This window comes from Natator depressus, chromosome 1, assembly GCF_965152275.1.
Source record: "Natator depressus isolate rNatDep1 chromosome 1, rNatDep2.hap1, whole genome shotgun sequence".
NCBI lineage: Eukaryota > Metazoa > Chordata > Testudines > Cheloniidae > Natator > Natator depressus.
This window is the reverse complement of record NC_134234.1, coordinates 256,318,527-256,343,243: the sequence shown is the minus strand read 5'-3', so window position 1 is coordinate 256,343,243 and position 24,717 is coordinate 256,318,527. Positions and strand designations below refer to the sequence as shown.

General features: G+C 46.8%; 1 protein-coding gene across 1 annotated transcript in view; it reads right to left on the bottom strand.

Moving 5' to 3' along the window:
• CACNA1I (calcium voltage-gated channel subunit alpha1 I) overlaps positions 1-24,717 on the bottom strand; it is a 252,710-nt gene that overhangs the window by 5,304 nt on the left and 222,689 nt on the right. The window contains exons 22-34 of the mRNA XM_074941613.1: positions 24,230-24,356; positions 23,049-23,174; positions 21,708-21,797; positions 20,460-20,652; positions 19,109-19,260; positions 16,644-16,753; positions 16,106-16,239; positions 15,008-15,078; positions 11,233-11,311; positions 10,197-10,318; positions 8,631-8,960; positions 7,316-7,462; positions 113-229 (exon numbers count right to left, since the gene is read on the bottom strand). Of these exons, the coding sequence (XP_074797714.1) occupies positions 113-229; positions 7,316-7,462; positions 8,631-8,960; positions 10,197-10,318; positions 11,233-11,311; positions 15,008-15,078; positions 16,106-16,239; positions 16,644-16,753; positions 19,109-19,260; positions 20,460-20,652; positions 21,708-21,797; positions 23,049-23,174; positions 24,230-24,356 (1,798 nt within the window). The remainder of the gene's footprint in view (positions 1-112; positions 230-7,315; positions 7,463-8,630; positions 8,961-10,196; positions 10,319-11,232; positions 11,312-15,007; positions 15,079-16,105; positions 16,240-16,643; positions 16,754-19,108; positions 19,261-20,459; positions 20,653-21,707; positions 21,798-23,048; positions 23,175-24,229; positions 24,357-24,717) is intronic.

The window sequence follows — 24,717 nt, the reverse complement described above, 5'->3', positions numbered from 1 at the left end:
GCTAGGAGGAATGGTGGCTCTTTCAAGGAAGGACGTGTCATTCAGGACCTGGGAGGATGCGCACTCTTCCCACTGTGTACGCATATATCCCAAATACCTAGGATGTTCCTACCTTGGTCTCCTTAGGACTCAACTGACAGATGCTGCGATTGTCTAAATCATCCCCTAGCAGGATGGAAGAAGACTTGTCTGAGTTGAGGGATAAGCCTTCCATTTCAGCCAGCTGAACCTACAGGAGGAAAAAGAAGTGGTCACAGGATATGGCCTGAATCTGTTTCTCAACCACTCCTGCTGTTTTAAGGCTGGATGGGTGCAGGGAGAGAGCCCAGACACATGAGATTGACTTATAAAAACATTCCTTTATTTATATTATGTATTTCCTAACCTAGAGCTAGGCCTGGTGAGACGACCCACTTCTAGTAAAGCATGGAAATGAAGTCTGGGAGCTGCCAGGGACCAGTCCAGATGATGGGTTCCCTAATCAAAACTCCCCTGGTGTCAGAGATGGAGAGACGAATCCAGAGTCTGTCCCAGGGTCAGGGTCTGGCACCAGGCTCCTCAAGCATACGGCTCCCTGAGCCAGTGCCAGGAGAGGACTTCCTTAGTTTGGGGATAATAGTCTGCCCCAGAGACAGAGAGTTGGGGAAGAGTCCTATAAGGTTTGTTTACACCAACAATTAGTTCGTGTCAAGCTGAGGTGTGAATCTACCCTGCACTAGCCTTTGGCAGACAAACTGTCCCTGTGGACCTGCTGTCATGCATTAACAGTTCATTAATGTGCTCTGATCTAGTCCTCTCTGACCTTCAGCAGGGTCCATGCAGACAGCCAGCCCACATCAGGCTAGTGCGGGGTTGATTCACACCCCACCTTGCTGCAAACTAAATGTTGTGTACACAAGCCCTTAGTCTGGTGACAACAGTGTGTGCTCTGATGCTGGACGAGGAGAAGGCCCCCTCAGTCTGGGGCTAACGAAGACTGCTCTAGTTAAATAGTGTAAAGGCTCTTTCATGCCAGGGATAGTCATGCCACCTTCAGTCCATGCCAGTGTCATGCTTTTGACTCTCTTTCACCTTAACTACTATAACCTATTCCCTTCTGGCCTTCTGCTTCTTCCCTCTCTCACCTTTAATCTATCCAACACCTCAACTAACATCATCTTCTCCTCCCTGTTGCTTTATCTATGGCACCCCGTCCTCCATTCCCTTCACTGGCTTCCTCTTTCTTCATCAGGTGTAACAAAGCCCATCATTCTCAGCTTTCAGACTCTACACAGCTCTGCTCCTGCCTACATCTCTGTTCATTTCTTCCCCATCCCATTTTATACCCTCCCCTCCTCAACCCTCTCTCCTTAGTTCTTCCTTTGCCTCCTCCCATTTGCATCTCTCCTCTACACTTGGAAAGCGTCTCCTTCTTCCTAGCAGCCTCCCTCTCCTTCTTCAAACATACTTCCTTCACTCAGGCTTCCCTCACTGATCTCTAGAGCAGAGCTAGCTCCTACTGCTGCACCTGATCCTTTATTGTTGTTGTAACTGTCTTATTTGGGGCTGAATGCTCCTCAGGACCAAGATCTTGTCCTCCTGTGTGTTTGAACAGACCATGTGCACCAGTGGCACTATGTGAATAAGAATAAGATGATGGTGATATGGCTCCTTCAGGCTGGAAGTTTAGCAGTCTGTGCCGGTGTCAGTGATTGGAAGAGGACTCCTTCAGAGTGATAATTCACTTGGAATAAACAAAAGAAAAAACCTGAGCTAGATTTTTGAAGAGACCTGACATCCATAGCCATTAGGTTGTTCCAACAGAAGAACTCCATGTGGTATAACTGTTCAGATTGCTCAAATACAAAAGCCACCAACTCAGAGTGGTAACAAACTCGGAAACCCACAACTGCATTGCGTCAAACATGCTACTCAGCAACCAGTCAACAACAATTTAAGGTCTAGAAAGCACAATCTGAATCTGGCCCCATTTGACATGTGTGCTCATCCATGATGTATAAGCAAACATTCCACCAAAACAACCTTAACTCTGTCCCTATAGGCATGCAGGCATGAAATAGGAAAAAAATCTGAGACAACCTCCTTCAACCATAACAAAGCATTTAAAATCATCAGTGACCACAAACACTAGACTACTTTACTCTTTGTTGAACTGTTATTCTGCAAATCTGTCCACTTTGCAGTCTACACAGAAAGACATACTTAACAAAATCATAAATAGACAATAAGTAGGCTCAAAGCCATTGTTCACCATTTTTCATTGACAAACCCTGGGCTGCAGATTAAACACTCCATGGACCACCAATACACATTGCTAGTATGTACACAAACCTCATAAAGACAGAAAATGAAATGATAGAAATGACATGAAAAGAGACCAGCTTCGTGGTGAGAAAGGGTCTTCTTATATTTTAATATTACAACTTCTATAGACTACAGATTACTTAGCACTCTCCTGACTAAAGTTGACGAAGTAAACATGAAATGATGACAGTGGGCTTTCGCTTGACAGAGCAGAACACTTAGCACATACTTAAGAACTTTAAGCATGTGTAGTGTTTTGGCTGGATTGAGCTGGAGCATTTAGCACATTGCTGGATCAAGCTCTAGATAAGAAGGGAACAAAGAACTGAAGGCTGTAGGCAAGTGTTGTCATGGGGCAGGTTTCAACCTGTTTTGGCATGGTGCTTCCTTATAATTGTCATGAAGCACACACATGTTGAATAGGGCCAGATGAAGAATGTGCTCTGTCTACATAAATTCTGATTGATTACTCTACAGTGTGTTTGAAATGTCTGTGTACATCCTAGATTTTTAATGTTAGAGGTAGTGGTGGTTGTATCTGGACAGCCTTCAGTGTTACACAGCATAGTGTTCTTCTGGTGGAATTTCCTTGTTGTTTTTCACAAAAGTTTTATACTATGTAATTATGGATAAAAAATCATGATGCATATATCTGGTTAAAACGTTGATCTTTAATCTTACTTTAATGTGATCTAGAAAACAAAAATTTCTAAATTTTAATGCTAAATTGTTCCTGCATGAGTTGATCAATAATTTCCTTTAAATTCCAGTATGTATTTATATGAATCAAAAATAGCAACTTTGGAAGATAATTTATAATTCTAAAGTGGTTATTGGAACATTTTTAAAATTACAAATCAATTCTTTCACAGTTGTTTTCACTTTCCCCATTTTTAGCACAAGTTTTTTGATCCCTATTTTTCTTTTAATGTAATTTTTTTATCTTTTAAAAATAAATTATTATAGATTGTGGTTATCATTCTGGCTAACTGTGCTTGCTGGTGCATTTTTTTATGAAATTGCTGTTTTCTTTCCTTTAATATTTCAAAATACTTTTCTTGTTGGTTTTTTAATCCAAATTTTGTTTTGTGCTCTCTTGCGTCTTCCTGTATGTCTTCTCAACCTTAACTCCACCTTAACAAAGGTTTTGTCTAGAGACCTCCTGTGTTTTTTTAACAGTTTGACATGGTTATGACATACACAGGGAACAAGACAGGCAGACAGGAGGAAACCTGCTGAAGCTCCTATGTTCTGATAGGAAATGGGACCAGGTAAAACCAGGAGAACTGCAGGGCACTGGGAACCAGGAGGAGCCAGAGTTCAAAGAACTATGTGGAGCTGAGAAACTATGCATGACCTTGGTTTCCCAGCTATCCTCTGGAAATCAGCTTCCCACTATTCACCAGCCTTTCCTGCTTTCCCATGCTCCAAACCTTGATTCCTGCTGTTTCTCCCAGTCTTGCATCCCTGTGGACCTTCTGAAGTCCACAGAATCTGCTGCAGACCTTAACAGGTCTGCAGGAACCATCGACCCAGTATCAAATCTACTAATGTCCAAAGTAGATCCTTAAGACTTCAAAAAGTCTGCAGGGAAGAATATCTGGGACCAGAAGTTGGAATCAAGGTATGGAACTTGGGGGAGCTGAGAAATAGGGGGCAGATGACTCAAAGAAAGACCCAAGTAGGGCCAGAGAAATTCTGCTGAGCTTAGAAGCTTTGCTGACATGCTGAGCTCAGGTAGGCGTGGGATATCCTGGGGACCCAAAGGATGTCTGTAGGGTTAGCGGGAGCGCTCAAGGCTACTGCTGATTGTCACCTACCCATAATTCAGCTGCATACAGCACATACATAGTAATGATGCTTATGAAAGTCCATGATTCATCATCTTTCTCTTTAGCCCTATTACTTTCCCCTTCCCTTGACTTGGATTCTAAAGTTTTGTTACCATGGGGGAAGATGTCACCACAAGTACCCTTTGTGGTTGTGAAAATTCTGCCATCCTACCCCTTGGTGGTGGTATAGTGATTTTGCTGCCTACCTTCCTGCATGAGAGGGTGGGAAAATTCTCCTGCCACCTGCCTCCCCACGCTTGATGCTGAAGATTATGGCCAAGATTTTCAAAAGCAACAAGTGATTTTGGGTGCCCACCCTGGGATGCCTTAAATGGGCCTGATTAACAGAAAGTGCTTAGCACTCACTCTCTAAATATCAGGCCCCTTGAAGGGCCTTGAGTTGGTCACCCAAAAATGCAGGCACCTCAAATTACTAGTCACTTATCAAAATCTTGGGTATACCACCACATGCCCCCTGTGGATGAGGGCTTGAAGACTCGGCAATTGGAGAAGAATAGCAGCATCCGCCTATTGCTGCCTCTGAGGAAGACTCATTGACTGGGAGGACGACTATGGCTGGGAGGAGAAGGCCTGGTGCCTTGGACCCCGGGGCATGGAGCCAATCCATTTGTTCTCTTTATGTACAGAGGACAGAGTAATCTACCAATGAGAACTCTTGACACGCTAACTAATTTCAACGAATAAAACTGTAGAATGCAAATTAACTACACAGGGAATGGTGAGGATTGGTTGTGTTACCGCTGGTATCACATTGACAATATATAAGAATAACTTGAACTATTGACACAACTCTAACCACAACCATGACAGGTAGGTACAACAATTGTTAAAAATTTTACTTAATTACAACCTAATTTCTTTCAACATTTTCAGTGAGTTTTAATGGAAATTCCAGAGGTTTAGGGAAGGATTTTCAAAAGCACCTAAAAGTGATTTAGGAGCACAAGTCTCATGGAAAGTCCATGGGACTTGTGCTCCTAAGTCCTTGATGTGATTTTGAAACTCCTATCCTTAGTAAGAAGCCTTTTTTAGCTAGAAGGATCCCCTCCAAAAAAAAGAGACTCAAAAACTTCCTTAATGAGCTAATTTTAAATTCATTTTAACTAGGGCTGTCAAGTGATTAAAAAAATTAATCACAATTAATCGCACAATTAAAAAAATTCATTGCAATTAATCGCGCTCTTAAACAATAATAGAATACCATTTATTTAAATTTTTGGATGTTTTATACATTTTCATATATATTTATTTCAATTACAACACAGAATACAAAGTGCACAGTGCTCAGTTAATATTTATTTTTGATTAGCACTGTAAAAAACAAAAGAAATAGTATTTTTCAATTCCCCCATTGCAAGTACTGTAGTGAAATCTCTATCAAGAAAGTTGAATTTACAAATGTAGAATTATGTTAAAAAAAAACCCTGCATTCAAAAATAAAACAATGTAAAACTTTAGAGCCTACAAGTCCACTCTGTCCTACTTCTTGTTCAGTCAATCGCTCAGACAAACAAGTTTGTTTACATTTGCAGAAAATAATGCTGCCTGCTTCTTGTTTACAATGTCACCTGAAACTGAGAACAGGCGTTCACATGGCACTGTTGTAGCTAGCGTCACAAGATATTTACATGCCAAATACACTAAAGATTCCTATGTCCCTTCGTACTTCAAACACCATTCCAGAGGACATGCATCCATGCTGATGACAGGTTCTGCTCGATAACCATCCAAAACAATGCGGACCGACGCATGTTAATTTTCATCATCTGAGTCAGATGCCACCAGCAGAATGTTGATTTTCTTTTTTGGTGGTTTGGGTTCTGTAGTTTCTGCATTGGACGGTTGCTCTTTTAAGACTTCTGAAAGCACTCTAGTCCTTCTCAGATTTTGGAAGGCACTTCAGATTCTTAAATCTTGGGTCAAGTGCTGTAGCTATCTTTAGAAATCTCACATTGGTACCTTCTTTGTGTTTTGTCAAATCTGCAGTGAAAGTGTTCTTAAAAGAAACAACATGTGCTGGGCCATCATCCGAGCCTGCTATAACATGAAATATATGGCAGAATACGAGTAAAACAGAGCAGGAGACATACAATTCTCCCCCAAAGAGTTCAGTCACAAATTTAATTAACACATTTTTTTAACAAGTGTCATCAGCATGAAAGCGTGTCCTCTGGAACGATGGCCAAAGCATGAAGGGGCATATGAATGTTTAGCATAGCTGGCAAGTAAATACCTTGCAATGCTGGCTACAAAAGTGCCATGCGAATGCCTGTTCTCACTTTCAGGTGACATTGTAAATAAGAAACAGGCAGTGTTATCTCCCGTAAATGGAAACAAACTTGTTTGTCTGGGTGATTGACTGAACGAGAAGTAGGACTGAGTGGACTTGTAGGGGCTAAAGTTTTACATTGTTTTGTTTTGGAGTGCAGTTATGTAACAAAAAAAATTTACATTTGTAAGTTGCACTGTCACAATAAGGAGGTTGCACTACAGGACTTGTATGAGGTGAATTGAAAAATTACTATTTTTTTTATTTGTGATCTATAGAGTGCAAATGTTAGTAATAATAATAATATAAAGTGAGCCCGGTACACTTTGTATTCTGTGTTGTAATTGAAATCGATATATTTGAAAATGTAAAAAAAAATCCAAAAATATTTAATAAATTTCACTTGGTATTCTATTGCTTAACAGTGTGATTGAAACTGCGATTAATCGTGATTATTTTTTTTAATCGCGATTATTTTTTTTTTAGTTAATTGCGTGAGTTAACTGTGATTAATCAACAGCCTTAATTTTAACTCAAACTAATTAACAGATTTACTTGAAAATCTCTTCTTTAAGTGAAAAACTGAATGCCAACTGGAGAGTCTACTGTACCTCCGCAACGATATCTCCACCTCTAGTTCACTCTCTCCTGTCATCCTTCCTGGTACAACTGCCTTTCCTTCCTGCTTTCCACCAGTACATACGTTTCCACCTGCTTTCCACCAGTACATTGCTTAGGAGGACAGGCCAATATCATAAATTCACTGTAGTAACAAAGGTCAAAGCTTCTGTCTAAACAATCTATGGAGCGCTCCTCAGGGAAACCTCAAGGGTATGAGCATGTGTGTGTGTATTTGGGGGTTCCCTCCCCATCCTCGCACGCAGGTTACCTCTTGCTTGTCATGGTTACACTTCTCGCACATGGCCGGCGAGGAGTAATGATGGAAGACGGAGCCCGATAGGTTATCGATGATCATTAACTCCCCGTCGAAGGAGTCCTTAATAATTAAAGAGACACTGTCCAGCCATAAGTTCTCCTAGGGGACAAGAAAGGGGGAGGATGGGAGAAATTATTTAAAGAACCCAGAATTTTTTGCTTTAATGTGTTGTGTGAATTGAGGGCCAGATTCTGCCACCCTTACTCAGAGGGAGTAGCCCTTTACTCTATGAGCAACCTTACTGAAGTCAGTGAGGCTGGTCGTGGAGCAAGGTGTCACTTAAGGTGAGTGATGGTGACAGAATACAGCACTTAGGGCTTGTCTACACTTGAAACACTACAGATGTGCCACTGCAGCGCTTCAGCATAGACCAGTGGATTACAACCTGTAGTCCACGGACCCCTGGGGGGTCCTCAGACTACGTCTAAGGGGTCCACGAAAGGTTGTCATTACCATAGAACAGTGGTTTTCAACCTGTGGTTCACAGACCCCTGGGGATCTGCAGAGTATGTCTACGATTTCCAAAGGGGTCCGTGCTTCCATTTGAAATTTTGTAGGGGTCCACAAATGAAAAAAGGTTGAAAACCTCTGGTGTAGACACTACCTATGCTGACAGGAGGGGTTCTCCCACTGGCGTAGGTAACCCACCTCCCTGAGAGGTGGCAGCTTGGTCAGTGGAAGAATTCTTCCATTGACCTAGCATTGTCTATGCCGGGGGTTAGGCACAGCTACATTGCTCAGGGGTGTGGCTTTTTCACACCCCTAAGCAATGTAGCTGGGTTGACTTAGCTTTTTAGTTAGACCAGGCCTTAGTGTTCATGTGAAATGGAGGGACTAACATCACTAGTTGCCACTGCAGACAGGCACTGCGTAAGCTTCCCTTCCAGCTCTGCCAATGCATCTCACTCCTGTACTGCACCATCTCCTGCTATTCCAATCCTGAGCTTCCCACACAAAATACTCTCCTAATGCACCTTAATCTTGACCTGCGGCACCCCTCCTATTGTAATCCTGAGCTTCCTGCACAGTTCTGACAATGCACCTCCAACCTGTCCTGCAGTACCCCCTGCACCCCTTACTCTTCCAGTCCTGGCCCCACACAACACCACCAATGCACCGGCACAACCCAGTTCACCCAAGCTAGACCTGAATGCAAACCAGTCACCAGTGTGTATCCCATTACTAAGCCCTAAATCATCTAGACTGCCCTCCTTCTCCCCACTCCAGCCTGCTGCAGTTTTGCTGGTAAGCATAAAGGTTTACCCACCTGTGCTGGAGAGAAACATCTAATGCACAGACGTCCTTCAGGGTCCACTCTCCCACCTCCTCCACCTCCACCTCCCTGTCCTGAGCTCGGGGAGCCCACGGTGCGGGGGCAGAGCCCGTGTGCCATCTCGAGCTCAATCTCGGCATCCATTTCTGCATCCTCCTGCGCCTCCTTGTTGCTGTCGTCGAGGTGTTTCATGAGCACAGCTACCACCACGTTGATGAGAACGAACTGGGCTGTGAGCACGAAGCTGACAAAGTAGAGTGGCGAGATGAACTGCAGGTTGCTGAGGCAACTCCGGTCATCATGGGTGCAGTCCCGCAGGGTATCCTTGAGGAAAGGGCAAGTATGAGAGGAAGTGGTGGGAAAAGGGAGGGAAGGACTAGAGTAAGAATTTAAATTTGGCTGCTCCCTCAGTAAAAAAACACAGAATCCAATGCCAGGCAGGACTAAGGTTCTCCAATACCCAGTGCTGTCTGAGCATCTGGGATCCTCGGTGCCTGGTGCCCCTGGCAATCACAGGAAGACCATCATATTTGACAGTCTCTGCCCAGTGCTCCAGAAACAGGTGTCCTCTTCCCCGTAAGCCTAGGGAGAAAATTCCTTCCAGACCCGCAAATGTGAACATTTTAATTCTGCAAGTGTGAGCAAGAGTCACTGCAACTAAGTGCCTTACTCCCTTCATCTCCCAAAGACACTACCCATGTCCAAAGAATTGTCCAATTCCCCTCCTTGAATCCTTGTAAGCTATTTAATTTGGAGCAATATGATTTGAACATGGGGGAGAAAACTTATCTGCCTGAGGTTTCTAAATCACAAGCCACTCCCATTGCAGCTCCAGGTGTGTGTCATACCAAATGCACCCCCCCACACTCAGCCTCGGAGAAGGGGCTAGGGTGGTGATGGTGGTGAATCTCCCTTCTCAGCATGGCCACACTGTTGTCCTGCTCCTTGAGGAGAGAGTTTGCACTTCTCTCAGCTAGCTGCTTGCAAGACTAAATGGGCCAATGGTCTGATCTAATCTGGCAGGAAGTAGAATCCTGGACTAGATGGGCCAGTGGTCTGAACTGGCAAGCCAGCATCTACATTTCCTCATCATCTGGCTCCTGTAAAAACAGTTCCTGTCAGAAAACAGGGCCTGCACCAGATCCAGTCTGTAGGACCCCTAATGGGTGCAGCTGGCCTGTAGTAGATTGCCTAATAGGTTACACTGTCTGACTGACTGCAAGAGTCAGCAGACCGGCTCTTAAACCCGGCAGCAGCTGCTGCTTTAAGTATTTGCCCCTGGCTGCAATAGCTTCTGTCTTGGACCCAGCCCTGCTCCTATCTAGCCTCGCACCAGGTAAACCAGTTTTGACCCTGGGCCCTGACTCCTGACTCCGGCTGTGACCCTTGGCTCTGGCATTGAGCCTCTGACTCTGGGTGTGACGCCCGCTCTAACCCCTAGACATGGCCACCCATGTCCGAGTCACTGACAGTTCCAAGCAGTGCTGATCCCTCCCACTCCAGCGTAGAATTTCTCCTTCATTAGAACAGAGACGTTTCCTCCTCTGAGGCCCATGTTACCTTCATGATTCCATTCCAGTTGTCGCCAGTGGAGACCTGGAAGAGCGTGAGGAAGGCCATCCCAAAGTTCTCAAAGGTGGCATGGCGGCTCATGCCCTCACAGGGGTTCTCGTCATTGCACACTGCAAAAGAAGGAATTTATAATTGTGCAGTGGATTGATTCCTAGCTCTCAGAGTGTGCCAGGGACTCAGAATAAGCCTCCCTGTGACCATTTCACTCTGAGATTATTAGCTTCACATCCAGAAGTCTGCACTTAATGGCTCCAGTCTATAGTCCCATAGGCTGGGTCCATGACAGTAATGACCAATGGTTGGACATTGTCTAGCAGTATCAGAATAATTACCCCAACCCCAGGATATCAAACAGCATAACTCATTTCCCAGGGATGTCTCCCAGCATGCTTAGTAGTCCAAAACATAGTTCTCCTTTACCCCATGGCTGCCGATCCAAGCCTGCAAGCTTGCTGTGCTGGCACCATCCATTAAAATGAAGGGATTTTGAGGGTTTTCCTGCTACAATCAGCAGCATAGCAAGTGCATGTGAGCCAGACGTACCCGGCATACTAGTAAGAGTGGTAAAATGCTACCCCCACAACACCCAGCAGTAGTCACTTGATCAAGGGCCTAATCCTCTTGGTGTGAAAGAAGATTCCCTGCCCCTCTTCATGTACTTGGCTGAAAGTTTTGCCCATTGATACATGTCAACATGGACCAGAGGAGTGCATGAACTTCCCCTGAGTCTTCCCTGTAGCCATTTGGCTGGCACTGGGACAGAGAGGAGCTGATTTGCTGAGGCAGTGCATGGAAAGCAAAGATTTAAGAATGAGAGAAAGCCATCTAACTCTCTCATTCTGAGACAGGTTTTTTGGAAAGGTGGAAATTCCTATCATGGCAAATACGCAGAGAGAAGGTTAAAGGTCATCAGAATACCCAGCCCTTTCATTAAATCAGAGCTGGGCCTGCTGCAATATGGGAAGCTGCCATTTTTTTTTCCATTCCTTGGCTCACCCAAGAGCACGGCATGCTTAAAACTTACCCAGCTTCCCAAAGAGTTCCACTCCTAGAGCAGCGTAGATGAAAAAGAGGAGCATGAAGAGCAGTCCGAGGTTCCCCACCTGAAACCAAACCGAACCATATCAGGCTAAGCCAAGCCAAGCCCAGCGAGACTGAATCACACCAGGCCAAGCCAGCTATCATCACTCGAGCAGCAGCAACAGGACACCACCAAATATTTCCGCTCCGAAACCTTTAGAAACTTCACGCACGCAGCCACTCAGAACCCAGGAAGTCGCCAGTGAAGCCACCAGTCATGCTCACAGTAACCTCATCTCCCCAGGCCTTCCTACCCAAACATCCTAACCTTCAAAGCCACTCACAGCCGCCACGGCTCCTTTCATTCGTAGCCTATAGCAGGTCGTCCAGTTCCTCACAATCCCACCCCTCAGACTCCAAGCCCAGAGAGACGAAGATAATCACATTTAGGCACATATGGAGTGGTGAAGCCTCTTGCACAGGACAAAGTATGCGCCGAGAGTAAAATTTTACCCCAAAGAGCCCCCCTCCCCAGCTGCCCAGCTCCCCCTCAGTGCTGCTGCCTGGTGCGTTGTGGGAGTCAAGGTGCTAGTCAAATGTGGGGGCAGAAGAGGGTGAGAGCAGGTCTATCAGCGAGCACCGCGGGAGTGGGCATGCGGCAGGGGGCAGAAGGAATGAACCAGGCCCTCCTGATGTGTGTGGTGGGAGGGGAACAAGGGAGGAGAGAGGACTGCAGGGACTCAAGTAGGGAACTAGGCGTGTGTTTGAGGAGCTTGGAATGGAAGGAGCAGGTAGCCTGTGGGAGAGAGCCGAGTTTCTATGCCCCCAGCTATTGCCCTTGCAGGGTTTCCCATGGGGCTGCTGTCTGGTGCACCATGGAAGCTGTGCCAGCAGTAACAGGGGAAAGCACTCCCCTGTTATCCCTCCCCAATATCTCTGCTTGCCTCTCCAATTCCTGGCTCCATTGTCTGCAGTGAGGAGTGTGAGGAACAGGCCAGTGTGTCCAGAAGGCAGACTGGGCGGCAGCAGAAAAGGGAAGTAGTGACACCAGCTGGTAGCTCTGTGGGCTGAGCTAGGTGAGGTGCTGATGAAGGAGGGGAGTAACTCTGATCTGGTTACATTTAAACATTTGGAAAGCAGCCTTGGTGTGAGATGTCAGCACATGTGTGTGTGCACTTGTGCGTACACACTGACTGTGGGGAGGGGAGGGTTCTAGCCACAGGGAGCTGAAAAAAGCTGAGACGCTCAGGGATAAATTTCCAAAAGGGATTTTTTTTAAATGACATCTTTATTCACTTTTCAGAATGGTTGCAGAGTAACAAAGACAGACATGGGATTCAAACAGGGCAGCCAGAGAAGCCTTCCATGCCATTAGCAAGTCAAAACCATTGATGACTCTCTGCTCTAGTAATATAAAGAGAAAGGTCGAGAGGAGAACAGAGTGCCAGGGAAAGGAGAGACTGTTTTAAAACACTTATTCTGCCAATGTTAATAAAGCTTGGAGAAAAATAGTATTATGGATAATTCAATTGTCCCCTGAAGAGTTAGTGTGTAAAAGAAAATATGGAGACTAAATTCAATCATTTAAATGTGAAACAGAGGGGTTTTAGTATTGCCTTAAGAGCACATTTTAACACAGTCTTGACTGTGGAGTCATTTTTGATGCCTCCATAATGTAACTTTATTAAATGAAGTCAACCTTTCCCTATTACAGAACCAAGAACCTTTCCCTATTACAGAACCATCAGATAGGAAGATCCTGACTACACACTCCTTCAGTGCCAGAAATTCCTACTGGAAATTCCTTGACCCAGTACTCTTTGCAAGGGGGGACCTTCTTTTAATAGGTGTTTGTGTGTGTGCAGGGGCAGATATTAAGAACTCTTGCTTAGCAGTGAAGTTCTTTGGTGAAATAATGTGAAAAACCCAGGATTTATTAAGCATGGAAGAATGGTGACCTTGTAACCAAGGTGCTGCCTTGGGATTCAGGAGATCTGGGTTCAATTCTCAGCTCTGCCCCAGAATCCCTAGGTGACCCTAAGCAACTTACTGCAGCTCTGTGGCTCAGTTTCCCTATCTGTAAAATGGAGAAAATAGCACTGACTTTGTTTATTTAGACTGTAAACTCTTTGAGGCAGGGATTGTCTCTTACTCTGAATATTATACAAAAATGATAAAAGGTTTAGAAAATCTGACCCATGAGGAAAGGTTAAAAAAACTGGGCATGTTTAGTCTTGAGAAAAGAAGACAGAGGGGAGGGACCTGATAACAGTCTTCAGATATGTTAAGGGCTGTTATAAAGAGGACGGTGATCACTCGTTCTCCATGTCCACTGAAGGCAGGACTAGTAATCAGCTTAATCTGCAGCAGATTTAAATTATATATTAGGAAAAACTTTCTAACTACCAGGGTAGTTAAGAACTGGAAGAGGTTACCAAGGAAGGTTGCAGAATCCCCGTCATTGGAAGGTTTTAAGAACAGGTTAGACAAACACATGTCAGGGTTGCTCTACGTTTCCTTGGTCCTGCCTCAGCACACGGGACTGGACAGGATGACCTCTCGAAGTTCCTTCCAGCCCTACATCTCTATGATTCTATAAAAGCATCAAGCACAATAGGGCCCTGGTCTCAGTTGGGGCCCCTCACTGCTACTGTGATAAATAAAGAATCTCAATAAATAGAGGAAAGTCAGATGAAGCCCAGAATTCAGTGAAGACTGGAAACTGTGTTTTCATCTCATTCTTGTGCCAGGTGATTCCCTTTAATTCAGATGGACATGGTTTAGTGACAGAAATATCAGAATTAAGTTCCTTGTGTAACTGCTCGTGCTGTCCCCAGATTGATTTTCAGCCCGGCCTCATTCACGAACACTGGTGTGTTACCTAATAAGTCAGCTGACAAATGCCTGTGCATTTCGATAGCCGATAAGATTACTGTCTGCTCTGGGCCTGCCAGAGGAATGATCTGATCTATGATCAATAGAGCTACTTGGTGCCATTATTTCTTTCTTAACACGTCTCCCTGGAGGATCCAAAAGAGAAGAGAACTGTTTCTCTGGCTGCTCATCCATCACAGGGGCTTCTCTCGGGGGGCCTGATGCCTGCATGAGGTGGTGCATGAATAACTCATTCCAAAACAGCTGCCACTCACAGCTCGTGAAATCCTTCTGTCTAGCTGCCTTTCAGGAGGCATTTAGCTGCATGTTGTACAAGCCACCACAGGTAATGTCACTGCTTCTCGTGGGGTGAGAGGTTCAAAATCACTTGCAGACCAAGGAGGAGAAGAGGGCAAATGGAAAGCAAGCAAGCAGGCAGGCGGTGGCAGAAATGAAACAAGCACAGCATGGAAGAGGACAGTGGAAAGGGAGAACAAGTGGGAAAGAATGAGAGGGACACAGAAGAGATACTTGAACATCAGCTTTCTCCCTAAAATGGTCATGGTTTGCTCTCCATCCTCATGGCAAATGAGTGTGAGGAAAGTGACAGCAGTAAGGGGGAAGGGGCAGCCAAAAATAAAGCAGCTCTCATGCAGGAATGGAGCATTGCTTTATTCAGTAACACCATGAGGGGATAAAGTCGTGAGCAGACAAGGCCAGAAAGAAATGAATGTAACCATGTGGTTGACATATCGACATGAGCACGACCCTCTGGCACATCGTGCCACTATCTTAAAGACCTCAGCAGACACCGTCTCTCTGATTCTAGGCATGCTCAGGGAAATGAACTAATGGAAAGACGGGTGCACAAAAGGGGCATCTTTCTAGTAGCTGGTTTCTTTTACCTGTGGCAGAGCTTGCACAACTGTGTCCAGTAACGCCCGCATCCCTGTCGCCATCTTCAGTAGCTTCAGCACTGGTACCAGAACCAAAACAAAAGTGTCACTCAGAGCTGGGACTCAAGGGAGAGAAATCTGCTTCCAATATGCCAGGACAACTGGATGGAGCACACCATGCGGGTGTTCTATCGTTCTCCTCCATTGTAAAACTGACCCACCAACCTCTCTCTCCTCCTCCAACTGGCCATTTTCCTTCCATGCCCCACCCCCACGTCCGCCCCACGGTCCCTTCCATTCTAACTTATCCCTCTGCATACTAACGACCCCTTCTCTCTCATTCCAGGCCCACTCTGGTTCCTTCCATCCTATCCCCATATATCCTGAACACTGGCCCACCCTTTCCCAACACCACACATCACCAATCTCTCCTACTCCAATTCCGTATCCTTCTACACCTGCTTCATTTCCTCCTCCTTTTTGCAAATGCAGCTTGGCAAGTATTCGCCCTCATCACTGTAAATCTATCCTCCCCAGTGCAAACCATACAGGCCCTTTGTCTTTTCTGTAAAAATTACAGCAACATTTGCATTACAAAAGAAAAGAAGAAAGAATTTGTTTCTCACAAAATCTGCCAATCATTTTGGTCCCTCTCACAAAGTGAAAGCCACTACTGCTCTCCTGGACAAAGGTTTGTCTAAATGTCAAGTTGAGGGCAATCAGGAGATAGCCTAAGGGATTGTCTACACATGAAAATCAATCAGGAATAAGGTGGTGGATTAACTATTTCTGATTAAACTCCATGTGTGAATGCTCTTATTCTGGAATAAGAGTGCTTTGTTCTGAATAAACTTAATCCAAAATGGATTAAGCTAATTCAGAATAAGGCACTCTTATTCCAGAATAAGAGTATCCACACATGGAGTTAATCAGGAATAGTTATTCCAGAATAACTGCTCTTGTAAACAAGCCCTGAGTTTCCATAACCATCCAAGATTACAGATATGAGAAGCCAATTGGTGAACTGGCATCACAGGCAGCACCCAGTGCATTCTGTCCCACCCAGGGGTGTCTGTGCCCCACGTCTCCCTCCAGTGTCTCTCTCACCCCGGGCAATGCGCAGCACCCTCATGATGCGGATGATGGTGGGGTTGATGGGGAGAGCTGCGTTGATTTCAATCTCCTCCAGAGTGATGCCCATGACAGATAGCAGCACAATGGCCAGGTCCAGCTGGTTCCACCTTAAAAAAATAAAAGAATAAGGAAGAATGGAGCTTTCCAGTGTGACTGACAGGGGAATGTGAATTCATTACATTTTAAATATAAAGTAAAATAAAATCCTCCAAATCAGTGAATCGGAGGCCTCGCTGTGACAGTTAGAGCCTAATATGACTGGATGTCATTTATTCTACTCCCGTCTACTCTGCTTCCTGGACCAATCAGCAGACTCCAACAAGAGGAAGCATTGGATAACTCTCATTAACCCATTATCGCTCCAGTGTGTTTAAGGTGAAGCTAGTAAGATCTTTGCTACCCGGAACAAGGAAGAAGTTGAGGCCCCCATGCTCTAGGATTCCACTGCAGATACAGATCCCTCCCCAAACTTCACTGCCTCACCGGACGACCTGCGTGCCCTACTGCTCACCTGTCTTTGAAGAATCGCCGCAGTCCAAATGCCACCAGCTTCAGAACCGCCTCCAGCACAAAGACTGTGGTGAACATGTAGTTGCAGTACTTCAGGGCAGTCTCAAGAGACTGTGGATGGAAAGAGATGCTGAGAGAGGTGGAGAGTGAGAGGCATTAACTACAGATGTGCTTGTGAAGTCACTGAGTTCCAGCCTGCTTGACTGGTCAGGAATGGTGGAGGCAGGAGGGGGCTGCCAAATCCTGGATTGCAACAACTTGAATGCTGGCACAGACTTACCAAGGGCAGCAGCCATCACACTGCACTCCCATGCCAAGGGGCTCTCAGGATACCTGCTGCTCTGCCTAGACACGGCTCAAGAGAATGGGCAGGCCTGGGGAAGGGCGGTGGTGTGCAAAGGGTTAACAAAGCATCATCACCCAGTATCTCTGACATCAGCAGCATCAGGTTCATGGGACATCACCCAGGTGTTACCATATAAATGGCTTCCATAAATCTACAGGGAATGCTTCAGGCAGGGAGAGTGCATCAGAGCAAATAACCTGTCGCTATCTGCAGTAAGGGGAAACCCTGTGTCTCTGGTTGGGGACTAGGTGGGTATTTAGCAAGCTTCCGCCCTCTACTCTGCTGCCCTGGTTCTCCCGTGTAAGATCCCTGTTCTCCACCAAACAGTGGCACCAGCTAGGGAGGGCTGTGGGGGTGAATACCACCCCCAGCCAAAGTGTTTAGACTCACTCAAAGTTCCACAGACCCTGGGCTGCTCACTTTTAAGCAGTGGCTCCATACTAAATCACTACTGTGGCTCCTGGAGCAGTGGAATGTCCCTCCGGCTGCGTGGTCGCAACACCACTGAAATTTGACCTGGGTGCCCCTTTGTACAGAGAAGGGAGACTCCCTGGCTGAAGGTGACCTCGCGGAGCGGGCGGGGACTGGAATTAGCCCTCCCCCAAAGAAATATCTGAATTGGTGCCACTGCCACCAGAGGGTTTCTATTAATTGTATGTAGCATGTCCACAGAACCTTTTACCTGGAAATCTAAAAGCACTTCACAAGAACTGATTAGGGAAGTCTCACCATACGCCTGTGAGGAAATGGGTATGCTTATCCCTATTGCAAAGATGAAGAAACTGAGACACAGGGAAGCTAATTGACTTGTCCAAGATGTGATGTGTGGGTGAGAAGGGATAAGGGATGCTAACTTTTGCAGAACAAATAGGGGATATAGGAAACACTGTGAGGAATCCAGGGCAGGACGAGGGGGCAGTTCAGGAACACAAGATAAACAGTAACAAAATTAAACAGCCAACCAGAAAGATAAGCTGGACCTAGAGGAAAAACTTGGCAGTGAATGTGAGCAACAATAGACAAGTCACAGCCCTGGTCACTTCTAATACAACCAGCTCCAGCTATGAAATCAGTTTTGTCACCTCAAACCCCTCAGGAGTTTACCAAGGGCTTCCTGGAGATGGAAAGGGGCTCCCTGGAACTGCATGCTTCTGGACAGACAGAGCAGTGAGTGTGGTGCTTTCAGATAGAGGGAGAAAGCCCCTTTTCCAGCACACATTTCCCCTCTCCCGCACGTGTCTGTAACCCTGTCAAAAAATATTGAGGATTTCCAAATCTCCCCCACCCCAAATATTGATCTTTCCCAACCCTCAAGACCTTCTGTTGTGATCACCCTTCTCCCAGCTAAGAGAAACTAGGTCAGACTCTCTTCAGAGTCTGTCCACACTGCTTCTCTTGTGGAATGAGGGTGACTGGGTGAGGGTCTCTCTTCAGCTATCCAAGGACTGGGTGTGCCAGCCCCTGTAGCACTCCCAACTCACTCCACTGAGGTTCGGGGGTGGCTACTGAGAAATTGAAATCTGATCCATCTAGCAGTGCAAAGCACTAGCTCCCAGGGGCAGTATGCCACCCTCTGCTGGGGCCCAAGGGAAACTACAAAGAGAAGGAAACCACGAGGCTAAACTTGGGTCATCCACATGACAGTGGAAAGAACTAACTCCCTCTATCACCCTATCTTGCAGAATTTTGCACGACAGTTTTCACAGGGACCCTCCTCTACCATCTATCATGGTGGATCATGACACCGGCAGCTGTAGTGAAATTACACAATCAGTCGCTGGTTAGTGTTTCGAGCACGTGGGGTTGCCAGGATAAGGAGTGGGGAGGAGACATTGCAGAGAGGATAGGTTTGAGGAAGATAGAGGTTAGAAAAGGTTACAGAATATATAGAGATTTCCTTTGGGTTGCAATTTGACCCCCCTCTGCAAAGCATGCTGGGAGATGCTGCTCTTCCAAGTCAATCTCTAATGGCTGCTAAGTTTTACTTATAACCTAGTGACCCCTTATGTGTTTGACTGCTTGGAAGGGAAAATGTCAAGTCTCTTTGGTTATGGAAAATGAGATGGGGAAAAGAAAGAGAGGGAGGTAGGGGCAGGGTTTGGTCCCTTGAACTCACTCACCACTGGCTGGTTGTAGTGCTCCAGGGACATGGTGACGACGTTGAGGCAGATGATGAAGGTGATGAAGATGTCCAAGTAGTGGCTGGTGCAGACCGAATGGATGAGGAGGCGGACAGAGCAGTAGGTGGCATAATACGGCAAACGCTGCGCCTCTTCAATGGGAGGGGGGAGAGAGAGAGAGAAGATAGAAGAGAGAGGGAAGAGAAACAAAGGGAATTAGGAAGGAAAGTGGGGGAAAGAATAGAAGCAATGGAAAGGCAGGGAGGGAGGGAGAGACAGAAACAGGAACGGAGAAGGAAGAAGCAGAGGAAACAGATAGAAAAAGGAGAAAAATAAAATAAAGAATGCAGAGAAAGAAAACAGAAATGGTGAGGAAAGAGAGAGTGTAAAAGGAAAGAGGAGGCAGGGAGAGACAAGAGAGGGAAGGTGGGAGCGATAGAAAGAATCTGTTAGTCCTATGTTTGTGGAAATGGCACTAAATCAGCATTTCATGCCTCAACAAATTAAGATCACAAATGATAAAAAGGAGCAATTGGCTTCAGGAGACGCCCAGAGGTGGCATCAGGGACAGGAAAAACTGAAGAAGGGGAAGGAAGACGGAAGCCCATGGGCTTGGAAAGGAGGAGAGTAATCAGACAGGATCTCCGGGGTAGGGGTAGGAAGGAGCAGGGGTGATTGCCAGCACCCAGGGTCAAGTGTGCATCTGTGATGTTTCTCTCATTGGAGGACAGGAAACAGACACGTGGGGACCATCACTGTGGGGGGACCCTCTTAGTTCCAAGGAAGCCTTGGAGAAACTGCCAAAGGAATAGAAAGGCCCAGGAACACAGTGTGGGTTTTTTCCTCTTCTCCCCTGCCTCACTTTGCATTAAACAGGAAAGGATTAATATAGGGGTCCGCCCAACAGCACTGGCTGGTGCCGCAGGGCTCTCCAAAGGAGTGTCTAAATCCCTGAGGGCTGGAGTGTTTGTGTCTGGGTGGAGGTTCCCAGAGAACACACACACACACACACACATGCACACGTCCATGCATGTGTTATTTTCTAGAGGCAAGGCGTTAAGGGAAAAGGAGCCTTTCCCAACACCCCCAATTGCCATCAGGCACCCTGTCACCTCTACCCTCTGTTGCCGGGATTCTGACACAAGGGTAGCTGGCTGGGGGCGTCAGGCAATACGGCAGCCCGGCAGCAGTGTCCCACCGAGAGCAGAGCAGTGCTGAGAGCATTGACAGAGATGCTGTTATAGAGAAACTGATCAGTCAAAAAATAAAAGAAGAGGAGGAGGAGGAGGAGGAGGTTTTTCTCAGAAAACCTTGGCCTACGAACCAACCAAACACTGAGGCTGTGCCTTACTCCTGCGCTTCTTCTCCAGGCGCCTGAGGCGCTTCTCCTCCCGCCGGCGTGCCTCCTCTGCCTCCTGATGCTGCCGGCACTTGTGGAAGTTCTCCACCACCACCCCCACGAACATGTTGAGAACGAAGAAGCTGACGATGAGGAGGAATGAGATGAAGTAAAGGAGCATCCAGGGGTTGTTGTTGGTCACTGGCTGGGAAGAAAAGAAAAGAAAGGCTGTGACTGGCTGACTGGGAGTCAGAGGTGGGGTTATGAAAATGAAGGAGAGCAGCAGGTTGTGATTGGCTGGAAGTGGCAGGATTGTGAAAATGAGGGAGATCAACAGATTGTGATTGGCTGGTTGGGAAAGGATTATGAAAATGAGGGTAGGAGCAACAAATAGTCTGGGTGTCTGGAAGTCAAGGAGAAGTTTATAATAATAATAAAGCACTCAGGATGCTGCACCTACCATTCCAATATAATCACAACAGATCAAATGGACAATTAAAACATCAGAGAATATGACAGACACTAAAGATACCGGAAGAAAAGGTGTGTTGGGCTGAGGGTAGGTAAATCACACCTCTAAGGTGCAATGGGGGAACCCCTGAAAGGTGAGGGGTGCCTGAAAGCAGGTGTCAGTCAGGATCAAATAGAAAAGTTTCTCATTACTGTTTCTCGGTTTCTCACCACTGAGGGTTTTAAAAGACCAACAGCACTTCTAGTGCTGAGAACAGAGGGTAAGGATAGTATCCTCACGGCCATTCAGTCCTCTGTCGCTGCAGCCTTTGCCAGGGGCCTGACCCTGCATTACTCAAGTCAATGTGAGTTTTGGATACCATTGGGACTTAGTTGCAGGGACAGAGGATCCCAATTTATAAGCAATTAGAGGAACCAACTGTAAATCTGGTGGATGCACCATGTCGAGAAAGACATGGGTGACTGCTGCTTCAAAGATATCACAGGATACATAAGGACCCAGCCTGCATAACTTCCCCAGCTAAATAAAGGACAAGGGCTACAATGAGTGCCCACCAGGCTAATCACTTCCAAACACGCCTCCCTGCGTATGCAGAACCACGGCCCTGACCCACCAGTAATAACGAAAGTGAAGAGAAGGGGCTCGCAGATGGACAGGGTCAGAGCAATGCTATAAAATGCTATTGGGTGGAGAGGAAGTACCAAAAGCTGGCTGATACAGCATGCTTCCACCTTCCTGCCTGAAGGAGGTCTAGATGGCATGATCAGTTTCGAAGGAAGTCTCTATACCTGCTGGTCAACAGCCACAGCATCTAGTCCATTATACATAATATTGACCCAACCATCTTTGGAGGCCAGAACGAAGAGGGACATCAGGGCCTAGAACACAAGAGAAACACGTCAGACACAGAGCATCTGTGTGTGGTAGGGTGGGGATGGTTCAGGTTTTAAGTTCTTAGGCACAAAACACAATTAAAACTCAAGGTGTCATCCTCCAAGCACTTGTCATCTGCATAACTACTAGCAGATGGGAGAGGGAGGGGAGCTGCCAGTAGAGAGGGACCATTATGCAAGTCTGCCCTGTGGAAGCACCAGAGTAAAAGGTTTCCCCTCCCCAGGGACAAATGAACTCAGCAACAATTGCATCAGGCAGATGAATTAAAACACAGAAAACCTCAGGACGACAGGCCTGCTGCTTGACTGTGAAAATATATAAAGGCTAGAGACATGGCGAAATCTACAAGAGCCATGGCAGATCTGGCCAACACAATCAGAAAACACCCACCTGCCACCCCTGCCTTTGAGGAAGCCTCCCTACTTGCATGCATGGGCCTTAGCTCAGAAACCAAAGAGCCTGGCGTGGCCCCTTGCCTTAAAAGGCAGCACTCCACTAACAGGACTGGTAGGGAGGCTGCAGAGAGCAAGGGAGGATTCTGCCAATCCTGCAGACGTTTCCTTGGTGGAGCCTAAGGGGACTGCAGACACGCAGATTACATAGACACCATTGGCCCAACTCCCTGGCGATGTAAACGGGGGTGTAAGTTGCTTATGAAGGGCCTGATTCTCCTTTCACTGTTTTTTAACTGCACTGACGTCAGCGAGTTACCCTTGAGTCACACCCTGCTCAGAGAATCAGGCCGTAAGGGCTCAAAGCTGCAATCATTTACATGCAATGCCAATGGAAGGTGCTCCTGTGCAAGTGAAGGCAGGATTCACCCCTAAGCATGGGTCAGGAACTGGGTGTTACATGTTGAGGGAGGTCAGGGGCTAGCAAGAAGAGGCACTCCTAGGAGAGTGTAAGGAAAAGCAGCCCTCCGCCCCCCATCCCCTGCCTTTCGCTTACACTCATGTGAGTTGCTTGAGCTGTTACATCCCCCTTTCCGCCCCTTCAGCATGGAAGCTGCATCCTTACACGAGTTACTCTGCTTTAACCTGGACACCCATGTCTAACCAGCCTCCACCCCCACCCCCTGTTCACATGACTGCCTCCTCTGGCTCAGAGTGTGTTCTGGAACACTCCACCCTTCCCCTCGAAATGAGTGAGTGTGGCTTTGGCGGGAGACACCCAAAGGGGCAAAGCACAGCCCAGGTTCACGTGAGAGGAGGGGGCTTGGAGGGTCCTGCACATACCTGTCCAAGGTTGTCAAAGTTGTACTTTTGGTGTACCCACTTGTAATTGGCGGCCATACAGTCAGACCTGTTGGTGATGTTACGGATGTCAATCCCGAGGCAGTGGTAAAACTTCCCCTTGAAGAGCTATAAGATGGAAGCGACTTGGTCAGTGAGTCTCACTCAGACTTCCTCAGTGTCAGGGGACAAAGAGCAATAGGAAGCTCCTCAGATTAGGAGCGGACATGGAGCCTTTCGCCTCTCTGTCACCGATTATAATCTTGCCTTGGGTCTGCAGTGACTGAAAGTCCTCCCACTCTGACAGCCATGTGGTGGCCTGCTGGGGCTGGATTGGAACCAATGACCTAGATATGAAACACCCCATGCCCAATCCCCCAGAGCCATCCACTCCCTCAGATGGCTGCTAGGTGTACTGAAGGGAAAAAGATCTCTTGTGAGAGCAAAGACCCAGAAAAATATCGCCTACTTCGCCGATACTTTTAAATAAAGGGACACTGATGCGGTTCTTCTGCCCCAGGCTCCTTTTCCATATGGAGGGTACCGGATTGCGCATTTGTACAGGCTCATCAGAACAGTCTGCAAACAGACTAAGTGTCGCACATTCTCTGAGACGGAAGTAACACCCACTCCAGCACTCCTCTGCAGCACAAGCCTAAAATAGGGAGGATTAACTTCCCCCCTGCTTGCCTCCCTCCCCCCTCCCCTCCCTGACACACGCCACATTGTGTGTGGATTTAGCGCTTGGAACGAAGGGGAGAGAAAGAACTGCCTAGAGCCAGGCATCGCGCAGGCCCCTGTGCGGCTGCCCCAACTGACACTGCTCTGTCACTGCATCAGAGTCATGACCTGCAGCACACCCAGCTGCTACTCCACTCCTGGGCCTTCTCTTCAGCTCTGCTAACACCATGATCTGAATATCAGTCTCTACTGTTGAAAGACCTCAGCACTGACCCTACCTGCCACTGCCAAAGGCTTAAGAATCATTATGATGAGAACTACATAAAGGAGGACAGACCAGGACAGAGGATCAGAAAGGTGTCCTGGGATGCCTGGCCCACTCCCCCCCTCCCCGCGCCCCCCGCCACAACTCCATCTGCTTAACTGTGTCTACATTATGCTTCCTACATGGCAGTACAGTGCCGAGCACGTTGTGGGTGCTTGATAGACAACAACAACCCTACCTGCACACCCAGGATGCCAAAGATGATGAAGAAGGCACAGCAAATGAGGACAATGTTCCCAATGGGTTTGAGGGATGAGATGAGTGTCTCCACCACCAGCTTCAGGCCTGGGGCACGGCTGATGACCCTGGAAGGGACGGAGAGTGAGGGGGTGACACAGAGAGATGGCAGAGTTCTTTCTTCCCCTGTGTTTTCAGAATCAGACAACAGTAGCACCCCAGATATCATGGTGCAGCTATCATCCAGTGGACAGCGTGCTCTCCCCTAGGCCTGAATGCTGTGGGTTTGAGTCCCTCACAGCAGGACTTGGGCGCGTTACCTAATGAGGATATTGCAGTGACTACCTTAGGGGCTGGAGGAGAATCATAGAATATCAGGGTTGGAAGGGACCTCAGGAGGTCATCTAGTCCAACCCCCTGCTCAAAGCAGGACCATTCCCCAATTAAATCATCCCAGCCAGGGCTTTGTCAAGCCTGACCTTAAAAACT